Genomic DNA, 21,589 nt, shown 5'->3' with positions numbered 1-21,589 from the left:
CCCCCCCCCCCCCCCCCCCCCCCCCCCCAGACGCCACTGGGGCGAGGGGGGGAGCGGGGAGAGGAGAGAGAGAGGAGAGAGAGAAGAGGAGAGGAGCGGGGGAAGGAGGGAGAGAGGGAGAGAGAGGTGGAGGAGAGGGAGAGAGATGGGTAGGAGCAAAGGAAGAGGCGCTGGGCAGGTACCACATCCATACCCACGAGAGGCAATGCCACAAAACCCACGCATTTGCATTTCTGTCAATGGAATGAGAAGTCAGACTATAAAATGGATGATAGCTTTTCAACTTAGAGCTATGTTTTATGACTTCTTGGATTCTTTTAGCAGAGAAATTTACATAGCATAGTTTATTAGTTGTCACTTATGTTGAAAAGTAAATCCAATTCTTAACAAATCCACCTACACTCAATTGTCAGGCATTTAAAAATAGATCTAATCAATCTTTCTTTGGAAAAACAGCTATTTTTTAGTGTCAATTTGACCAAATGAAAAAATAGAACAATCAAGCTTTATAGATTCCTGAACAAGTATTGTAACTGTTGTATCACAAGAACTAAGGCCAGTTCACAACAGTACTATTCTTGGCAAGTTCTATTATAGGTATAACTCTTAATTTTTCCTCTTTCTTCCTCACGTCACTGAAAACAGCCAGTGATGATGAAAACCATTGGACTGTGACTATTCTGTCTGTAACTGCTTATTTTTAAAAGGTTTATTTTTAATCACAATTATGTGAATGCTTATACATGCTTCTTAGTATTCAATGGTGCACATATATGCCCAGGAGATCAGGTGTCTGCCAAGACCAGAGGTACAGGATACCCCTGAAGCTCAAGTTAGTGAGCTGTCCAATGTGGGCACTGGGAACCAAACTCCGGCCCTCAGCAAAAACATGTGCTCTCAACTGGTGAGAGTTATCTCTCTGGTCCGCTAATACTATTTATTCTAGTGGTTTAATTAAAACTGCTTCCCCTAGACTCATATATTTGAATTCTTAGGCACTGAGAAGTGGCACTATTGAGAAAAATTAGGAGGTGTAGCCTTGTAGTAGGCGTGACCTTGCTGTAGAAAGTGTGTCATCAGAGGTGGACTCATATGCCAGGTCCAGTCTGTCTCTGCTGCCCCCTCTCTGTCTGTCTGTGCTTGTGAATCAGGATGTAGCTCTCGGCTAATGCTCCAATGCCACACATGTCACCATGCTCTGAAAACTGAAAACAAGGCCCAAATTAAATGCTTTCTTTTATAAGAGTTGCCTTGGTTATGGTGTCTCTTCAAAGCAATACAACAGTGACTAAGACTTTGGTAAGCCTGATTTTTAAAAGGCAGTTCAATTTCTGAAACATTCAAACTGCAATTTGTGTCAAATTCATATATATGAGACAAAAAAAAGTCTACCAGTAATAAGAGATTTATTGTATAGTTGTGTTGTTAAATGTGATATCCTAAAATTGTAATGTATTAGCTTATAATCCTTCACTAGTGACTATTTTAGTAAAACTGTACGTTGTAGTTTCATTATCATTTTCTGGTCTACTACAGCTTGTAGCCAGGACAACTTGAGTAGGGCTGAAGGAGCAGGAATGTTGAATCAACAGTAGCTGTGATCAAGAGTGAGGAAAAAAATAGGCCAGATTGGTTTAACAAAGCATGGTAGTGGTATTTTTTGGTTTGCATGAGTATGGAGGTAATTCTGACCACAGGTATACAATACTAAACTTTAATATTGGAGTAATCACACCCTACTTATGTTGAATAAAAAGCACCTTTCTTTCCAAAAGCTCTACCTGTCCAACAAACGCAGAGAATGCTTTGGTACTGTCACGGCCAGCTGCTGCTGAATGGTATAGATTCACCCATTCCCTCAGAAGATACTCTGCCTTCTCCCTCAGTCCTGGAGGGTCATCATATTCTGAGGCTTGAGAGATCCCAGAATGCATCATAAAGTTAGGGCCTCCATGAGCACGATCAATCATGGCTTCATAGTTGGACCTCACCACTTCCATTAGCTGGGGCAATCTAGTACGATGAATCCAGAATGAAAAATTAGTTAATCACAGTTTTTTATTTCACAGATATACATTTATCAGAACTTGAGACATTCAGGTAGGAAGGCTGGTCAACGCACCCTAGGATCTGCTTGTCTCTGCCTCCCCAGTGCTGAGATTATTAATATGCACAACTACACCCAGTTTTGTTTTGTGTTGTATGCATTCCTGTTGTGCACACATGAATGTCTTACACATGCTTATGGAAGTCAAAGGACAGCCTTGGGTATTATTTCAGCAGGATTCATCCACTTTGTTTTCTGAGGAAGTCTCTTACCAGGACCTTGGGCTTGCTGACTAGGCTATGCCACCTGTGCCTAACTCAGCACTGGCATGACAAGTTTGTATCAATACACTGGTGCCTGGGGACTTGGGCTTCCTAAGGATCCTGAAAGCACTTCACTGACTGAAGTTTACCTCCAGCCTAACAGAACTCATGTTCAAGCCAGACTGCTGTCAACTTAGCAACTGACTGTATGTACCACTCTCTATCAAGAAGGCAGCTGATTAAGAGTTCACACTTTCAGGACAATATGGAACCAACCTAAAATTATGTTATAGGTTTAAAAAGTCACAAGCTATGCTAGAGTGTATCTAATTTCTGAAGCTCTTAAAGAGAGCAGAGCGTCACATTCTTACCCTTCTGGAGCATTGCCTCTGGAATGGGCATTAATTCTCATGAGGGTTTCAATGGTATGGAACAGATCTGCCTCAGTAATATGGGCAACACTCCTTTCATCCACCAGCAGAATTTTTACCAGCTGCATAGCAAATGCCACAGCCATGTAGTTCAAGCCATTTTCCATTGACTGGCAACAGAGTAAATTCAAGAGAATAACAATTAAAAAACAAAAGCACTTCCTGAATCCTTTAATCCACTCAAGTTAAATTTCTTCCATACCTGAGCAAGATGAAGATCGTACTGTTGCATGTTAACCAAATGATTTCTAATTAACAACTCCACGGCCTCCACATTATATTTATATTCATCTCGACATTCAATTAGGCACCTAAAAAAATAAAAAACAAACAAACAAACAAACAAAAACAAGCATTGGTTTTTTTTCCTCTCTCTTTTTAATGTATTTACCTTTATTTTATGTGCATTGGTGTTTGGTCTGCATGTACGTGAGAGTGTCAGATCTTGGGAGTTACAGACAGTTGTGAACTGCCATGTGGGTGCTGGAATTTGAATCAGGGTCCTCTGGAAGAGGAGCCCTTAACTGCTGAGCCATCTCTCCAGGCCCGAAAAAGACAGCATTTTAACCATAGAAACCATATTAGTCATGTGTTCTACACAAAGGTGTCTTAAAAGACAATTGCAAACAAAACAAAAACAAGCAACAACAAAATAGTATTGTTAAAAAAAAATCGGATATTGAAGTACCACCTGGGCTTAACATAACATACATGAGGTGCACGGCACCCTGATAAACAGTATAAAGATGACCTGATAAACAGTACAAATATGGCATCAGTACAGTCCTAGCCAGCAGAAGAGATGGCCTCATGCTAAAAAAGCCTAAGCTTTCCTTTCAAATTCTGGGAAATAGGAGGGATTTCAATCAAAATACTGAAATGCTTACCATGAATGCGACTATGAATGTGAAATCGTGAAATACAAATGACCTAAAGTTTACTCCTCAAAGGATGCATCAGAATCAGGTATTTAAAGCACATTTATCTTCTAAGCAAAAGAAAAACATTTAGAAATAAATAAAGTATGACAAAATCTAGTCCATGGGGCTGAAGAGATGGCTCAGTGGCTTAAAGCGCCCTTTTTGTTTTTTTTTTTCAAAAGATCCAGGTTCACTTTCCAGCACCCACATGGTAGCTTACAAACATCCTAACTCCAATTTTAGGGGCTCACATGTCTTCTTCTCTCCTCTGCAGGCATCAGATACACACACACATAGTGCACATACACTCATGCAATGAAAAACACACATGTGCAAGCATAATATTTATGTACACAACTTCAGAAATCTAATACAATTATAAAGCTAGTCCAATAATGACTAGTTACTAAGGATACCCGCCTTGTGATTTGTTTGTTGCACCATGGAGATCCATATGCCCTGCCATCCTGCAGAGCTTTCAGTACCAACAGGTGGCATTCCCTGTATCGCAGCAGTAAGTCAGCATCAGCACCACTTGTGGCATCTAATAAGCCTTCTACGGCCTGTGAACACAAGAAAGGATTCAGAAGCATGCAAAATACAACACTCAATTCAACTACTAGAGCTGGAAATCAAACACATAATTTCAGTATACATAATTTCTGAGGCTTCAAAATTCATATCTCCACTCTCAACTTCTACCTAGTTTAAGCTTATTCTTTAGTATTTGTCATTTTAAGTCTTCTTATAGTTTTTCCATTCATCATAGCAAGAAAATATTACCATATGGAAAAGATGTCCTATCCACCTTACACTAGTTCTGTTATTCAGTACCTTCTACGGAAGGGGATACGGGGTGGGAATCAACAATACTTGGTTTACATTAACTTTTTTGCTTTGTATTAATTATTAAAACTCAATTCTAAATGTATAGATTCAGATACAGACCAAGTTCCTTCTATAAAGCTTAAGAACCAACCTTCTGTAGTAATCCAAGAGCAGCTATCGCATCCCGAGAATTCCGAGACAACACTACAACCTCTAAAAGACTTCGTAGTGCCTGGGCTTGAGGATTCATGGCCAAAGTTGGTGGAATGGCATGTAGGTGCTGCTCCAGTTCTGTAATACACTTATCATAAATCTGAGCTACATCATCTGTTGCCCAAGCTTGCTGTTTTAGAAAAAGAAATAGCCAGAGATAAGCAAACATGTTTAAGGTTGTTCACTGGCATAATGCACCAATAAAACAGAAGTCAGACCTTGGCATACTGCTTTAGCTCGTTCTACACTTGCCTCTTGAGCTATTCAGTCTTAGTATTACGAAGTGGGGGTAATGCACAGGAGGACAGAGATGTTCGCGGTCTAGCTACCACCAACACAAGTAAGTGCTCCAAGAGCACAATGTGAACAATGCAAACGGCTGAGTACTGCACATGTGCCGTCCGGTTAAGCCGCCGTCTGCAACTTAACACACTCCATCGAATGTTAAAGCATGACTGGACAAATAACACATCATTTCTGTGCTTCCCCTTTTTCCGTCTTTTGGACAGGATTTCTTTCTCTGTGTAGCCCTGGCTGTCCTGAATCCAGCTCCGTACACCAGACTAGCTAGCATGTAACTCAGAGAGAGATCTGCCTGCTTCTGCCTTCTGACTGGTATGAAGGCATGCGCTGCCACACATGGGTGCTTTTCCTATCAAAAACCTGCTACTGGCCTGGAAAGATAGCTCAGTGGGTCAAGAGTTTACCCTGCAACCATGAAGACCTGAGTTCACATCTCTAGAACACAGTAAAGATGGGTAGGGTAGCATGTGCCTGTACTCCTATTGTTCTAACAGTACATCGTAAAGGAATGAAGGAATATTCACAGAACTACACAGGACAGCTAGCCTGGGGTACATAGGAGTCAAAAATGAAGAGACTGGGTTTCAAAAAAAGGTAAATGGTGAGGACAACTCAGTCCTTTGTCTATCACACATGCATGCACACTTTGTGAATGTGTACAAAAAAATCATATCCATACTCTTGAGTAAGTGGAAGTACTATAAAAGTCTGGGGTAGCTCAGCAACAAAGGGTTTAGTCACCATATCCAAGGTCCTGGGTGAATGAATCCCAGAAAAATAAATGACAAAATTCAAAGGTTTATTTAAATAATGACTATCTATACAAAATGTGGGATTCTAATTTTTTTTTTTACTACACGTTACTTCAACAACTTGAAGTTTAAAAAATTAGATAAAGATACTAACATTTAATTTCTGGATTTTAACACTTGCACTCTATGGTTATAAAGAATAACCCCCTGTAAGTCACTTGAACATTACTGTATATTTGTTAAGTATAAGGAGTGTGAGTGTGTGAGTGTGTGTGTGTGTGTGTGTGTGTGTGTATGTATGTAAAAAGAAATTAATTCTAGCTCAAGGCAAGCCTCAATATAACTGAACCTGTTGCTAAACACTTGTGGTGAGGCAGTGCTTAGCTAAAAGGATTCAAAGACCTTTAAACTCTCTACTTTGGCTGGGCACAGTGGCACATGCCTTTAATTCCAGCACTTGCAAGGCAGATCTAAGAGTTCCAGGACCGTCAGAGCTACAAGCTACCCTGTTGGGGGTGGGGGAGAGGGTTCTCTACTTTGTAAACTAACAATTGAACAAAAAAGCTGAGGATCTAGTTTAGTGGGTAGTGTGCTTATTTAGCATACATAAGGTTCAATCTTCAGGACCTCATAAACCAAGCACAGGGGTGTACATTTGTAATTCTAACTCTAGGGAAGTAGGGGCAGAAGATCAGATGGGCAAAGTCACCCTTGGCTATAGAGTTCAAAGTAAGTCTGGACTCTATGAAACCCAGTCTCAAATATAAAAAATTTAAAAAGACAAAACACACACAGAAAGAGAGAAAACGAAGTAAACAAAGCTTATTTGTGTATAAACATTTAGAGAAGGGGATGGGAGGATAAAGACTGAAACTGAATGGGCAGCGTTATGAACACTAGTGAATGATACCCTACTTACCAAAAATCCCACTTGCTACCACCCTACATGTTGTTCAGGGAAGACTCAGAGCCCCTCAAAACAAAAGAAGCTACTGAAATTATTCACAGCTGCCAATCAGAAAGAGATGCAAAACCACAATGCTAAAAACAGTATACATTGGTTGGGGGGGGGGGGGGGACATAGCTGAACTGAGCTGTAACTTTCCTCTCTGCTAGGTAAGTTTTCTTAGCATAGAAGTTACTCTGTAGGTTGCTGGAGTTATCTATGAGCCATGTAAGGTACAATAATCGGTCAGGCAAGATCTGCCTACTGGGGCAATAGTGGCATGAATGTGGGGATCATCTGCCACCTTCTGGCTGAACTCAGTCCCACTCCAAGGAGGGAATTCAAGCCTGATCCAATAAAACTGGCTAAAAGGCCATGGCTGGGAAAGTCACAGACTCTGGTGGGGAGAGAAAGAAATTTCTATTTTTGTTTCACTAAGTGGAGATGTTGTCAAACTGTCTTCTAAATATTCATCTTTATACTCCACTTCGGCTGGGGAGATAGGGCACTGACTGCTCTTCCAGAGGTCCTGAGTTCAATTCCCAGCAACCACATGGTGGCTCACAACCATCTGTAACGGGATCTGATGCACTCTTCTGGTGTGTGTGATAGCTACAGTGTACTCATATAAATAAAATAAACCTTTAAAAAAAAATACCCCTCTCAACCTCCACTCAAAGCTTGTTTTCCAATGGCAACAGTGCAGACTGGTCAAGGGGCAGAAAATGAGTTGAACTCAGCCTTGAACATAGCATAGCATCTGTATCACTTCCTCCAAAGCTCAGGGAATACTTAAACAAGGGTACAAATAATTTAAGAGGCAGATAGCAGGGAGATGCACTACAAAAAGAGGTCTTGTATATGTGATATAGGCTCTCAGTCGCTCAGCTCACAGGCAGAGGCTGGACCCTCAACAATCCACCAGAAGTGAGAGGTACTTGAGGCAGTGTGGAGAGGGAATCGTTGGTCTTTAGGGCGTAGTTGATGTTAAGCTGCTAGGATCCAGTAAAATCCCACCTATATCCACGAAGGTGCAGGCTGCCCTGATCAAATTCAGCACGTTATTTATTTACTTTGTGAGAGTATGGATGCATATATGGAAGTCAGAGAATATAGGAATCTTTTTCTCTTTCCTAGGACTCCAGGCAAATGAGAGATGGATAAATGAGGGGATAATAGAGATGAATATGCTCAAAATACATACATGCATGAAATTAATAAGAATAAAACTTAAAATGACTTTTAAGAGATGAGAGCCTTCAGAAAATAATACATATTCAATAAAGGCACTTTATGTAATATTCTTTCTAAAAGAAAATCAACAGATGCAAAGCAGACAGCAGCTCACCAACTTCAAGTGATTTATGGGAAAATGTTTTCCTTTTATTGTCAACTTCAATTAAATGTCTTGTGCGATTTTAGAAACTCTCCCTTGATTAATTAAAGAAACAAATAAATAAAACAAAAAAGATTAAGGGAAGTCAAGAGTAAAGTTACCTTGCGGAGTTCAAGCCAACGCCAGGACTTACTACACTGCCTGCCATGCAGATCTAACCCAATAGCTTCCATCCCCTACCCAATAACAAGCTCCCAGGCAGAAAGCAATGCATTATTAAATTATATTTCATAACACAAACACTTTAATCCAAGTGAGGTATTTACCTTCATGGGCTGAGCTAAGAACCCTGTTGGCTGACTTAAGTCATTTGTAGGTAAGAAGCCAGGCACATTTCGGGCAAACTCTTCATAGACGGCTAGCTGCTTTGGGTCCACACCACCAACCTTAAAAAAAGAAAACCTTTTTTAGGTAGAATTCACTTCACAATCAAAAGAAACAATATTATTTTTTTATTTTGAGGTGGAAGGGTTGAGATGGGGTCTCTTTCTCTGTGGTACTAGAACTCACCATGTAGACCAAGCTGGCCTCAAACCTAGAGGTCTTTGGCCCTCTACCCCAATGAGACCTCCTGCTACAATGCATGGATGAAACTTATTTTTTCAAGTGATAAGCTTTGCACAGAATTTACAGTTAATACAACATATGCCAATATGTATGCCAACAGACCACAGAAGAGGTTTTCTCATTTCCCTGTTAGAGTCAGTGTCACTTATAGTCATTCATTCCCATAGCAGCACTATCTGCAATCCCGGCCAGCACTTGGGAAGTGGAGACCAGATTATAAATTTGAGGCAGCAGTCTGGTCGATATCGAAGCCTTGTCTCAAGGATTATCACTAGGAAATGTCTCAGATGAGACTGCCATGGAATTCTCCCTTGATACTGGTAAAGTGTATCAGACCCTCACCCTCTTGTTGGGATCAATAAGGAGCTATCAATAAAAAAATAAATACCAGAAAAGATGAAAAGTCAAATTCAAGTTGGGAAAACAGAACTTAAAAAGTACATGAGCTCTTTTTATACCAAAACTGAGCTACTATAAGAACAAGGATTTGCATACTTGCTCCAGGAAATTTTAAAGTGAAATGCTTCCCTCGGCAGCAGTATTTAGACATACTTCCTCAGTCCCTAGGAGGAGTTCATGCAACAGTAACACAAAGAAAGCGAAGGGGAAGTAAGGAGGCAAGAGCCTCAGTTCTCACTTTCAGCCTGATCTGCTCTGGCATCCGTTCTGCTTGATATGTTAATACAACAGGATCACAGTATCTCCGTCCTTCCTGCCGGGCATGTTTCCTCAGCTCAAATTCCTACAAATAAAAAAAGTCACTGAGGTTCTTGTTATGAGACACTTCCTCAGATTCAAAGAAACCACAACATTAAGATACATGCTAGACACTTACAGTTGCCAATCTCTTGTCCATCTCAGGGCCGGCTTTCTCCACTGCCGTTTTCTGAATAAAACAACAAGCTAATTCACAATTGTCCTGAGCTAACTGAGCAGCGGCCTGGTCCATCATTTCCCTTTGTTGTGGGGATGCAGTCTATTGAGAAGACAAGACAAAAGAAAAGAACAATTTTTAAATGTACAATAGGAAATGCAGTTTGGTCAACATGTCATTCCATTTTCTGGTACTACTTATGTACCAGCCGATGATACCTGCAAATATTCATAATTCGTTCACATGTAAGATGAAAATATTTTAAAACATTTCACCAGGTTGTGGCGAACATATTGAGCAATATGTTAACTGTTAAGAAGCAAGAACTCCTAAATCTGATACCCAAGACTTCAAAACTAAAAGCTACTCGAAGAGACAAAGTGAAGTGAATATATATGTGTATATATATATATATATATATATATATATATATATATATATATATATAGTCATTGTTATCAACTCTTCCAACGGCTGCAATCTAGACTCATCTATGTAGGAGACCAACTACAACATCTTTGCTTCTCTAAGAAAATGCTTGGGTATGGATAAGTGTCTGATAATTAGCACTAAGCACAAAACTACACACAAAAGAAACAAATGTGACACTTTGCCTTAACACAACTTAAATCTAAAAGACGACAGAAGCTGGAAGTGTCCCTCAGTGCTAAGAGTTTGCCGTAACACACATGCAAAGAAAGTGGTTTTAGAATCAAGTACTATTCAGTAGCACAGGCCCAAACTCTCACAGATCAGTAATACATTTTATAGTACACAAACTAGTCTACTTACACGAAGGGCTGAGGCAAAACTGTTTTTAAGGTTGGTAGATATGCTCATCAGTAAAGGCTCCCTGCAAGTAATCATAGCCATCCCAGCTGTCAAGTTCCGCATCATGTGATGAGCTGCTATTCTCATTCTAGATTCCTCAGAATCCAGGGCGAAGTCCTTTCTGACGATCTGCTCACACGTAGTCATAGCAATCTTAATTGACCGGTCCACCACAGGATGGACTAGCTCCTGGACAGCTCGTTCAATTGCTTGCCGCACACACTGCTTCAACTGTGGATGAGCTTGAAACAAAGGGATCTGGAAGGAGGAAAGAGGCACTAATCATGTCTGACTCTGTTATTCCTTCAATGCTACAGAAACCACAGAGTTCATAGAAAACTAAAAAAAAAAAAAACCCAAGGAAATACAAGCTAGGAAAAAAGAACTCAGTATAACCTGTGGTCCATAATCCCCTTCAATTTTAACAGGCAAACTGCTCATTAAACACACAGTACTTGCTTGTAGACATATGACTTTCTAAGTTAAAGTTGTGGCTAAATTAATTGTTAGAAAAGCAGAAGTATCAGAAGATGGCTCACTGGTGAAAAGCACTTGCTGTTCTTGCAAAGTCTCTGGTATATGGTTCCCAGCACTCACATGGCGGCTTCACAATGGTCCAAAACTCCATTTCCAGGAGATCTGGTGCCCATTCTAACCTTCTCAGGCACACATGTGGCTTATACGTGCATGCAGGCAAAATACTTATATACGTAAGATAAAAATAAATGTAAAGACTTTAGATTAAAAATTGTATATACAAACTGCAGTCTGCCAAAAGAAATGACTTAATAAAAGGCCAAAGCGGCAAAATAAAGGCAAAAGGAAAATACAACAGTATTCATTAAGAAAACTCTTTTGACCTATGTATGGATTATCTAAAATTGTGCCTTTTATGGCTGGTATAATAAAATCACTGTGGGATAAGGGCAAGAGGAACAAATAGGAATTCTAATCACTTAAAATTATTGCATGTGTGTGTGTGTGTGTGTGTATGTGTATATAAAATAGCTCCCCTACTTCTTAAAAAAAAAAGCCCCAGGGGAAAGCTGATAAACAGGAATGTCTCCAACAGCTCACTCTGCCAAAAACCAGCATTCGAAGAGTTCTGAGGCTGGAGAGACGGCCCAGTATTTAAGTATTTGCTGCTCTTGCAGAGGCATCCGGATTTGATTCCCAGAACCAATATGGTAGCTCACTCACAACCATCTCTAACTCCAATTTCAGATCTGATGTCCTTTTTTGATCACCTTTGGTTTTAACAAACATGTAGTGCACAGGCATGCAATCAGATAAAACATACAAGTCAATCTTTTAAGAGGAGAAGGATCAGTTTTTACTCACTGTAGGGTTTAGAGTGATGTGAGGCGCCAGGCCTGCCAGAGAGTAGACGTTGATGTCGTGGTAGCTGTACTGTGGCTGTGGTGGGACTGTGGCTGTACAAGTAGTGCTGGTCGACGGTGTTGTAGAAGTTGCTACATGGAAAGTAAGACTGCACATTGATTGACTATACACAAAAATTAGCTGGATAGTAAATGGATCTTATTTATTTAAACTGGGTTTCAACTATTAAGAAGGGGCAGCTGATGTCACATTTTTCTCATTCTGAAAAAGAAATTCTGCTATTCTATGAAATATGAGCCAAGTACATGTCTGTTAGGAGTAGTGTCTATAGCACAGGACCATTTTCAGGATAATCCTGTATTAGGCAGGCCAAGCTTTAAATACATGGCAGCTATGAGTACATGTCCTCAACCTAGCCTTTACCAGACTCACTAGGAATTTGCCAGATGACAAGAGAAGGGTGGTGGGAAAAAAAGAGGTGTAGGATGCTGGTTGGCATATTCTACCAATTCCTCACTTTAATATAACAACATCCAATTCCCAAAGCGAGCCCCCTATCACCAGGGAGTGAGTGTGTGTGCGCCTGTGTCTGACTGTCTATGGACTGGTTTTTAACCAGGGTCCCAGGCTGGTTCAAACTCATGTAGCTTAGGTTGGCCTCAAATGCACAATCTTCCTGGCTTTAGTTTCTCAAGATTAGAGCTCTGTACCAGTCCTGATTGTCTTGATACAGTTAATATTCTCCTTGTAGGCATGACTGATCTGGCAAACCTTGAAATAATGAATACCAGAAACAATGCATACTATTATGTCATTCAAGTACTTGTGATACTTCAATGTTTTAAGAGATAAGCTAGCCGGGTTATAATATAAGAACAATTCATTTACTCATATTTGCTTAAGATTATTTGCTTAAGAGATAGAGAGACAATCTAGTAAGAAGACTACCCTCAGATGTTACCCTTGATAAATTAGAAGGTACACAATGTGGGATAGTTACTTATATGGAGTGGTTGGTACCAGATGGACTTCTGCGCTTACTTGTTGTTGTGATGGCAGGAAGCTCTTCTGGCTGTTTGACATCTTTCTTTGGAGCCGAGAGTTGTTCATCTAAGTTCTTCAGGCGGTCTTTATCTTTCAACAGGTTTCCAGGTTTGAGCTCATTGATGTCTAATGCGAGGTTCTTACAGAGCACCTCAATCTCAAACTTCAAGTTTAACTGCACAATTCCAGCATTTAATTAGAATAAGAGAAAATTTGAGCTTTGTCCATAATATAGCCCACCATCCAATCCAATAGTGCAATGCCCGCTGCCTAGGCCCTGTCCTGGTCTATCTTTACTGCAATGCTAAATCATCTTAGGGCACAGAACGCTCTGCTCAAGAGAGAAGCAATGATTTACCTTTAAGTCATGCTCCTGGTGCAGCTCAGCCAGCACATTCATAATGGCCATTGTCCAGGGGTTTGGTGGTCTAAAAACCTAAAGAAGAGCTATGATATTAAGCCAGCTCTAAATCAAACCTTTACTTTGTATTATTTCAACATTTCAACAATTAAACAAACACGACCATGACAAAAGTCCCATTCTTAGATACAACACACTCCAGAAAAACACCAAAGCTGAAAGTTGATGCATTCAGTCTCATAACTTCACCTAACGTTACAAATTATCTAGGATCAACTAAGGAGAACTTACTGAACTTACTAGCTATATGGACATAATAAAGCTATGATCTCTTGGGAACTGTGTTAGCAGTTTCACAATTCATCTTGAATGATTTACTCACCAAACTGCGAATGCTGGACTCTAGAACTTTGGCAACAAAGGGCACTACATAAAGCAACTCCTGTTGTCCTTTAACGTAAGCTTCTAACAGCAACGATTTCACATCCAAGTCCTAGAATTTTAAAACAAAAAATTTTGAGAAGCTGATGTTCTTCTGTTCCAGAAGTCCTCAGGGGAAAGAAAGATAAAATAAGAACCTAAGAATGGTATCTCACTAAAACCTCATCTCCCCAAAATACAATCATACATTATTTGACCTTTGCATGACAAAAACCATGCCCCACTGGCTTTTCTGTGTCCTAAAAGAGCCTAAGAGACCATGGGCATAGAATAAAGAATTCAAACACGGTCAAAGTCTCACAAAATCCCAGTGACAATGAAAACATTCCTTCTAGCCAAGTTCGAAACATATATCCATCTTAAAACTCACCGTGTGTAAGATGGGTTTATTTTTAGCTAATGTGATCATTCCTAACCAATGTCCCAAGTTCTTCAGCAAAGAACGATCTGAGAAATTGGCGGCAGCTTTATCAGAAGTCAGCAACACCTGCAATAATACAGGATTTATAAATACAAGTAAATAAGCATATAAAAGAAATTCTCAATTTCGTATTTGAGAGTTTCACTGGCCTTTTAAAAAGTAATCAATTCTGAGCATATACCCAAGTAGTTTATCCCATGTATCATGTTGGTATTATCTTACTGTGTTCATTAGCAAACTGTTGACATTACCTTTGGAAAATGTTTTAAGGAGCTCACTAAGTGGAATACTTACCTACCATGTAAAAGACCCTGAATTGGAATCCCAGCATGACAGAGAAAGTAAACAAATGGATGGTTATTATAAAAATTTGCCTCACCCTGCAGTGGTGGCACACGCCTTTAATCCCTGCACTTGGGAGGCAGAGGCAGGCGGATTTCTGAGTTCGAGGCCAGCCTGGTCTACAGAGTGAGTTCCAGGACACCCAGGGCTATACAGAGAAACCCTGTCTCAAAGGGGGAAAAAAAATTGCCTCAGAGTACATGAAGAATTCCAAAGACTGCAATAATCCTTGCTATAATAGATGATAAAGCTGAACAGTCATGTTCCTTAACTCCATAAAGCAACAGCATAATGGCAAGAGTCAGCTGTGCAACAAGGAGCCAGGAATTCTTTTTGCACTACAGCGTAACCAAGAATGGGGAAATTTCCCATCCATAGGCTTAAATATAGTGCTAGTTCCTAAGCCAGCCTCAAGTTACTCAGAAATGAAGGATCCCATCTCCATCTGGTTTGTGCTGTCTCTTTACAAAGTTTCATATTTAAAAATAAATGGTACCTTAGAAATAAAGTAGTTGAACTTTATGGAACAAGTATCATAAGAGTTTGACTTTATACTACATAGGATCCCAGAACAAAAGCTATTTCCAATAGGACTGAAATTGAGGCATCTTGACATTCAACCAGCAGAACGAGTTTTCTATAAGACCATTTCTTAAAAACCAGGATAGAAACCTGAGAACTTGTTGCACGTAATCTCCAAAGAGATAACAAAGAAGTGGTCACACACACACTCATACACTCATAGACATGACAAGTCAACAAGATGGCACACCACAAAATACTTGAGTATTGTTACATGTAACAGAAAGTAAAATTCTGAAGCCATACATGGAAGGATGAAAACAAATTTTAAAGAGAGGCTATACTTAAGCAATACATAGGGTTATGTCTAAATGATTAGATTCTTGGGCCAGCGAGATGATTTGGCAAGTGAAAGTGTCTGTTACCAAGCTGACACTCTCATATTGAGTTTGAGAACCCCTCCTGAAGCTTTCCTCTGAGCATATATATATATGTATGAGTGTGCAGACACTCGCACAAATTTTATAATTTTATAATATTATATATAATATTATATTTATTTATAATATTATAATTTTATAATGTTATGGACCCCAGAAGTTAGCATTCCAAACAAAATCTACACACTTTCTGTGGATATCTAACATAGACAGCACAAAGAAAAACAACAAATTTTCCCAAGTTCCACCTGCCAAGATCAACTTTAAAGCAATTACTGAAGGAAATATTCTTACTTTAATGTTTCTGTAGGTTTCATTCAGAACCATCTTGTTAAATTCGGGATTCTTCAATGTATCAAGAAAGTTTGAATACAGGCTGTGAAAGTTTGGCTCAATACTGACTCTTTTCATAACTAGATACTGGGAAACCCAAGGCATAAATTCTTCCTTCACAGTTTCTTTAAGCTCTTCAACCTGGCCAATCAACATGACAAAGCAGTAGAGAATTAGTATTTAAAACAAAACAAAACAAAAAAAAAAACAAAAAACCAAACCAAAACAAACAAACAAACAAAAACGCCAGGCGGTGGTGGCGTAAGCCTTTAATCCCAGCACTTGGGAGGCAGAGGCAGGTGGATTTCTGAGTTCAAGGCCAGCCTGGTTTACAGAGGGAGTTCCAGGACAGCCAGAGCTACACAGAGAAACCCTGTCTCGAAAAGCCAAAAAAAACAAAAAAACAAAAACAAAAACAAACAAAAAAAAAACCACACACAGATAAAATGAAGTCAGGGTCTTCTGAATCACGACACACAGCATCTGGGTTCTTATAAAACTGTAACATGACGTTAAACTATTAAGCTTTGCCTTTCCCAAGACATTTTAACAACAAATAATCTTCAGATTTTAATAGGCGGTATATACTTCTTCTAAAGGCAGGATTTTCCTATGCAATAGCTCAGGCTGACCTCGCTTAAACTCTTCATCCTTCTCTCAGCCCCTCAAGCATTATTAGCATTACCAGCTTACATCAAAAGGCCCAGAAAAACCTACTTGCCTTTTTTTTTTTTTTTTTTTTGAGACAGGGTCTCTCTATGTAGCCTTAGGTGGTTTGAACTCACAATATAGACCAGATAGACCAGGCTACCCTCAAAACAGAAACCCGCTTGCCTCTATTTCACCATGTGTCACCATGCCCAGCCTAAAACCCACTGACATTTCAAAGGAAGCAAGCATCATTCCTTATGCTTTTCAAAGTTCTACCTCATGGTGCTCATGGAGTATCATAACCATTTAAAGCAGTTTCTGAAAGAACATAAAATACAACTTCCTAACAAAGTTAGGCATGGTGGCACATACTTTTAATCCCAGCACTTGGGAGGCAGACAGAATCTAGAGGCCATCCAGGTTAACAAAGTGAGTTCCAGGCTGCCCAAGGCTAGTTAATGAGACCTTGTATCAAAGAGAGGAAGAAAAAAGTAACACTTCCCTTCTCAGGAGAGCATGGCATTATTTCTAAAGGCTACAACTCAGTACAAAACAATACTGCCACAAAGGATATTGTTTAATTCCTATATAAATAATACCTTTGAAGTCATGTGCCACCACATGCAGCTAAAATCATACCTTTTAAACCGAGTCTGTTGGCTTTTATTTTTAGAAAGGCTCTGTTATCACTACATGATAGAAAAAGCTAGTCTCAAACTCCTTGTGTTCACTTGGGCTTCCTCAGTAGCTTGGACTACAGACACACCAAATCACCTGACTTACTGGTTTCAAAACAAAACCCATCATCCATCAAAACAAACAAGAAATCCATCCATTAAGGAAAAAGGAGAGGACATTTCATAAGCTATTACATCATGCTTACCTTCTGTGTCATATTTGACTGTGACAGATTGTTGAAAATAAAAGCAATTTTCTCTTGAATATTTTCTGGGGGCTCTACAATCCTCTCAGTTTGATCTGTGGCCACAAGTAATGTATCGATATTTGTTGTGTTTATAGAAGGCTAAAAGTAATAATATGCACTGTTAAAGTAGCTGAGATGTTTCAATGGAAAATCCTAGAAAACCAAAGTGCTAGCAAGTGCTCAGAAGATAAAAGCACTTGTCTCCAAGCCCAGCCTGAGTTCGATTCTTGGGACCCACATGCCAGAAGGAGAAGACTAACTTAAGACCTTTGACTTCCAACAGTAAGATATAAAGACAATAAACACTCTTTTAAAAGATTACAGAGCCGGGCGGTGGTGGCGCACGCCTTTAATCCCAGCACTTGGGAGGCAGAGGCAGGTGGATTTCTGAGTTCGAGGCCAGCCTGGTCTACAGAGTGAGTTCCAGGACAGCCAGGGCTACACAGAGAAACCCTGTCTCGAAAAACCAAAAAAAAAAAAAAAAAAAAAAAGATTACAGAGATTCCATTAGCAAGAAAAATAAACATGGTATGACTACACTGGCAGGATCATTAAACGCATCACTGAATTATATTACATAGTACTCTCTGGGAAATAATAGGAAGAAATGCTGATCTTTATGCTTCCAGTAAAATAACATACAAATTCTCTACTACATATTTACACCACAGACCTTAGGAAAGCAAAAAGACGTACTTACTGGCACATCTTTCTTAAAGCTGACTCCCGTTGGCTTGGTGACTGTAACCGTTTTAGCAACAGTGGTGGTTGTTGAGGTGGTTACCATTGTGTTAACCTGACCTGCAAGAGGAGCTTTTGCTGGAACCTGGGCCTGAGCCTGGGCCTGAGCCAGTGCAATACTTCCGGGGGTAGTGATAGAGCCCTGCATTTTCACAGGAGGATCTCGAGACTGCTGTCCATACTCGATGTACTATACGGGCACAGAGGGAAACATAGAGAAGCATCTTAATAGAAATCAAGAAATTTTGTCTTATGAAAGGATAAGAACAATTTCTTTTAATCCTCGCCCAATGTCAGCACCAATACGTAAGTGGATATTGTGAAAACCAATAAAGATAAATTAGTATGTTAAAGTGCTTTTAAACTAGCCTGGCAAAACAATTTTAAAAAGAAGTCTCAGATATCTGTAAATAAAATTCCTTTTTTTTTTTTTTCTTTTTTTTTGGTTTTTCGAGACAGGGTTTCTCTTTATAGTCCGGGCTGTCCTGGAACTCACTCTGTAGACAAGGCTGGCCTTGAACTCAGAAATCTGCCTGCCTCTGCCTCCCAAGTGCTGGGATTAAAAGCGTGAGCCACCACCACCCAGCAATAAAATTCCTTTAACCCGTTAAAAATTTCAAAATTTATGTCAAGCCACATTTGATGGAACTTCAGCATAAACATACTACACTGTGTTTTATATCACAGTAAGACGCTTACATTTGAAACAGAAGAACTATAACTCCAAGCCAGTTTAAATAGAACCAACAACATTAATGGACATTTTCACTTCAGAGCTCAGAGGATTGGCATGGAGCTCTCCTAATGTGAATCTCAAATCATCCTTACCTGAAAAGTAAAACCACGTTTAACTTCTTAGTAATTAAAAATACTGCCTGTCTATCTTCCTTCTGGGAGGTTAGAGGTGGGCTGGGAGTGGAACAAGCTGGTGTAGCCCTAAACTGACCTGAACTCAAGTGACTTGCCTGCCTCTATACCCCCAGTACTGGGATTAAAGGTATGAAGAAACCATTTGCAGCCATTTTAGGACTAAGACTAGTTTAGTGTTTCATTAAATCCAGGGGCAGGGGTGTACACTTTTAACCCCAGCAGAGAGTGGAAACAGTAATGGGGATCTCTGAGTGCAAGTAAAGACAGTGACACCTGTTGTTCCTTTAAAATGGTGGTTGTCTTATAGGGCATACATATATGGGAGAGATTGTCAGTCTTATTTGGTCCCTAGTCATAAACAAGAAGGTAGGACCTTTAAAAAAAAAAGTCTGCAATTTTTAAATTAAAATATAATTATCATTTTCCTATGTACCACCCTTGCAACCTCAAATTCACGGCCTCTAGTTACTACCCCCAGCCCACAAGCATACTGTCTGCTCAGTCTATTCAGTATTGCTTTATATTTCTAAGACTGATTCCTTGGTACTGAATAACTGACTGACTAATTAGTGAGCGATCCCCTGGGAAAGACTAATTTTCCCTCTCAGCAAGCATTAATTGCCTGTAGGGGCTGCATTAAGAATTCCCTTTCCAGCCGGGTGGTGGTGGCGCACGCCTTTAATCCCAGCACTTGGGAGGCAGAGGCAGGCGGATTTCTGAGTTCGAGGCCAGCCTGGTCTACAGAGTGAGTTCCAGGACAGCCAGGGCTACACAGAGAAACCCTGTCTCGAAAAAACCAAAAAAAAAAAAAAAAAAAAAAAAAAAAAAAGAATTCCCTTTCCTACACTGTAATCATTGTTGGCAGGCTAAGATTATAAATATGATCATTCTATTCCTTACAATCTACTGTATGTAAATTTTAACAATTAGAATTCTAAGAGATTAAAGAAGTTTTATTTCAAACTGAATATCCAAATGCAAGCCAGAGCCAAAATTAATGGCTATCATTTCAAAATTAACCACTGAAAAGGGTTCTCAAATTTTAATAGAATATCGAGATTAGTATGTGTTAGATTAGTATGCATTATTTCCTAGGTCTACTTTTGTCGAAACTGATTCCCGATGAGTTAATCCACAGAATATAAGCAGGTAACCTAAAAGTTTTTTGTTTTTTTTTTAAAGCAAGCAATTTGTAAACCAAATTTGGATTGTGTAGTTTTGTTTTGGGAGTTGCTTTTCTTGAGACAGAGTCAGAGTAGCCTTGGCTAGACTGGAACTCACTATATAGGCTAGGCTGGCCTTGATCTGAGATGCAGTTGCCAGGATTAATGGTGGGTGCCACCAACCTTTGAACTCCGTATTTTCTAGAATCAGGAAACTTTTGCATATATACAAAGTTTCACTGAGTAAAATATATCTACTGTTCAAAAGTATGACCAGGCTACAAGAACTAGTAAAAAGCCTTCTAATTCAATCAACCAAGAAAGCCACAGCTCAAAACCATTACACTGTGAGTGACAATTTTTATCTGGTTTATTAAGCCAAAAAATGAGCAAGGAACAATACATACACTGAGATCATTGAAGAATCTTAATCTTGGCATTGTGTCATATGCCTTTAATTCCAGCACTTTAGAAGCAGACAGAGGCAGGAGAATTTCTGAATTTTGAGACAGCCAAGGATACCTATTGAATTCCTGGCAGCTAGAGGTACATAGTGAGAATATGTTTCAAACAAACAAAAAACCGCAAAAGGCAAGTGTTATGGAACCATAAGGAGGGCACCTGCCCAGGAAGTGCAAGGAACAGCAGCTGAATTCCAAGAACATATAAGCGAACTATGATCCACAAAGTGTCCTCTGACCTCCATATAGGGCATGAAATGCGTGTCCTTACACACAATAATACAACAAATTAAAAAGCAAAAAACAAAAAACCTTAATCTTACTAGCAACTCTCACAACTCAAGGGAGATAGATGTAGCCTCTGCCCACCTGACTGACAGGCTACAGCGGACCAGGTACTTACCTCCTGCAAATGATGTGGGAACTGCATAAAGTGACTGATAGAAGCCAGGTGCTGACAATACTGAGGATAGTCCTTCAATCTGCCAAAAAATAAATTGTTCACTCATCATCTCATATAAGTATAGGAAAAAGGTTTTTTTTTACCCAGACATTGCTATTGAAAATCATTTCTCCACTGTTATTTTAAAGAGAATGTCAAACAGAAGACTACCAACCAGGAATAGTGCACACCACAACCCCAGAATTAACAACAACAGTGCCACAACCTCAAGGACAATGAGGGGGCGGGGGGAGGGGGGAGAAATCAGTAACACGGGGATGACCACCAAAATGGGAGGAAAGCTTAAGAATACACATGAAACTCACTCCACATAGAAAATAAACCATCACCCAGGTATGGTTGGTGACACAGGCCTGAAATCTCAGCACTTGGGACAGTGATGGAGAATTCGGATTTCCAGGCCAGACTGGGAGAGATGCAATCAAAATTTAAAAAGTAACTTAAAATTATGTAATACAAAAGAAACAAAGTCATTACCTCTGCTTTTTTTTTAAACACACACACACGGTTTAGTTTGCCCAAACACTGGACTTAGTTGTGCAAGTCAGTATATACTTAATATGGTAGTGTATGCATTGTGTGTAATATACACAAGTTATTGCTCCACAAAAAGATACTACCTGGAATGAAGAAAGCTGAGAAGATATCGAATCTCAGATGAGGGTTGGGGGAAGGAGAAAGAAGTGTCAGTCTAGCTAC

The 21,589-nt window shown here is 39.6% G+C and overlaps 1 protein-coding gene and 1 non-coding gene across 10 annotated transcripts in view; both read right to left on the bottom strand.

The window, feature by feature from the left end:
• Cnot1 (CCR4-NOT transcription complex subunit 1) overlaps nt 1-21,589 on the bottom strand; it is an 81,924-nt gene that overhangs the window by 11,304 nt on the left and 49,031 nt on the right. For 3 of the 9 annotated variants that reach the window (XM_028770369.1, XM_028770367.1, XM_028770368.1), the window contains exons 22-39: nt 20,831-20,909; nt 17,893-18,123; nt 17,151-17,291; nt 15,578-15,757; nt 13,929-14,045; nt 13,500-13,610; nt 13,115-13,192; nt 12,754-12,931; nt 11,713-11,843; nt 10,333-10,629; nt 9,502-9,642; nt 9,304-9,408; nt 8,366-8,485; nt 4,641-4,832; nt 4,082-4,224; nt 2,944-3,052; nt 2,682-2,851; nt 1,782-2,013 (exon numbers count right to left, since the gene is read on the bottom strand). In XM_028770369.1, coding sequence (XP_028626202.1) covers nt 1,782-2,013; nt 2,682-2,851; nt 2,944-3,052; nt 4,082-4,224; nt 4,641-4,832; nt 8,366-8,485; nt 9,304-9,408; nt 9,502-9,642; nt 10,333-10,629; nt 11,713-11,843; nt 12,754-12,931; nt 13,115-13,192; nt 13,500-13,610; nt 13,929-14,045; nt 15,578-15,757; nt 17,151-17,291; nt 17,893-18,123; nt 20,831-20,909 — 2,755 coding nt within the window. Of the gene's footprint in view, nt 1-665; nt 1,206-1,760; nt 2,014-2,681; nt 2,852-2,943; nt 3,053-4,081; nt 4,225-4,640; nt 4,833-8,365; nt 8,486-9,303; nt 9,428-9,501; nt 9,643-10,332; nt 10,630-11,712; nt 11,844-12,753; nt 12,932-13,114; nt 13,193-13,499; nt 13,611-13,928; nt 14,046-15,577; nt 15,758-17,150; nt 17,292-17,892; nt 18,124-20,830; nt 20,910-21,589 lie in introns of those variants that run through there. The other 6 variants (XM_028770363.1, XM_028770365.1, XM_028770364.1 and 3 more) reach the window with 4 other exon arrangements.
• Nucleotides 14,580-14,715, bottom strand: LOC114623769. The gene has a single exon (XR_003711824.1). It is a non-coding gene; the product is annotated as a small nucleolar RNA SNORA46 (small nucleolar RNA).

Source organism: Grammomys surdaster, unplaced genomic scaffold (assembly GCF_004785775.1).
Source record: "Grammomys surdaster isolate TR1022 unplaced genomic scaffold, NIH_TR_1.0 201, whole genome shotgun sequence".
NCBI lineage: Eukaryota > Metazoa > Chordata > Mammalia > Rodentia > Muridae > Grammomys > Grammomys surdaster.
Note: the sequence above shows the minus strand (reverse complement) of the source record. Positions and strands in the feature narration are given on the sequence as shown.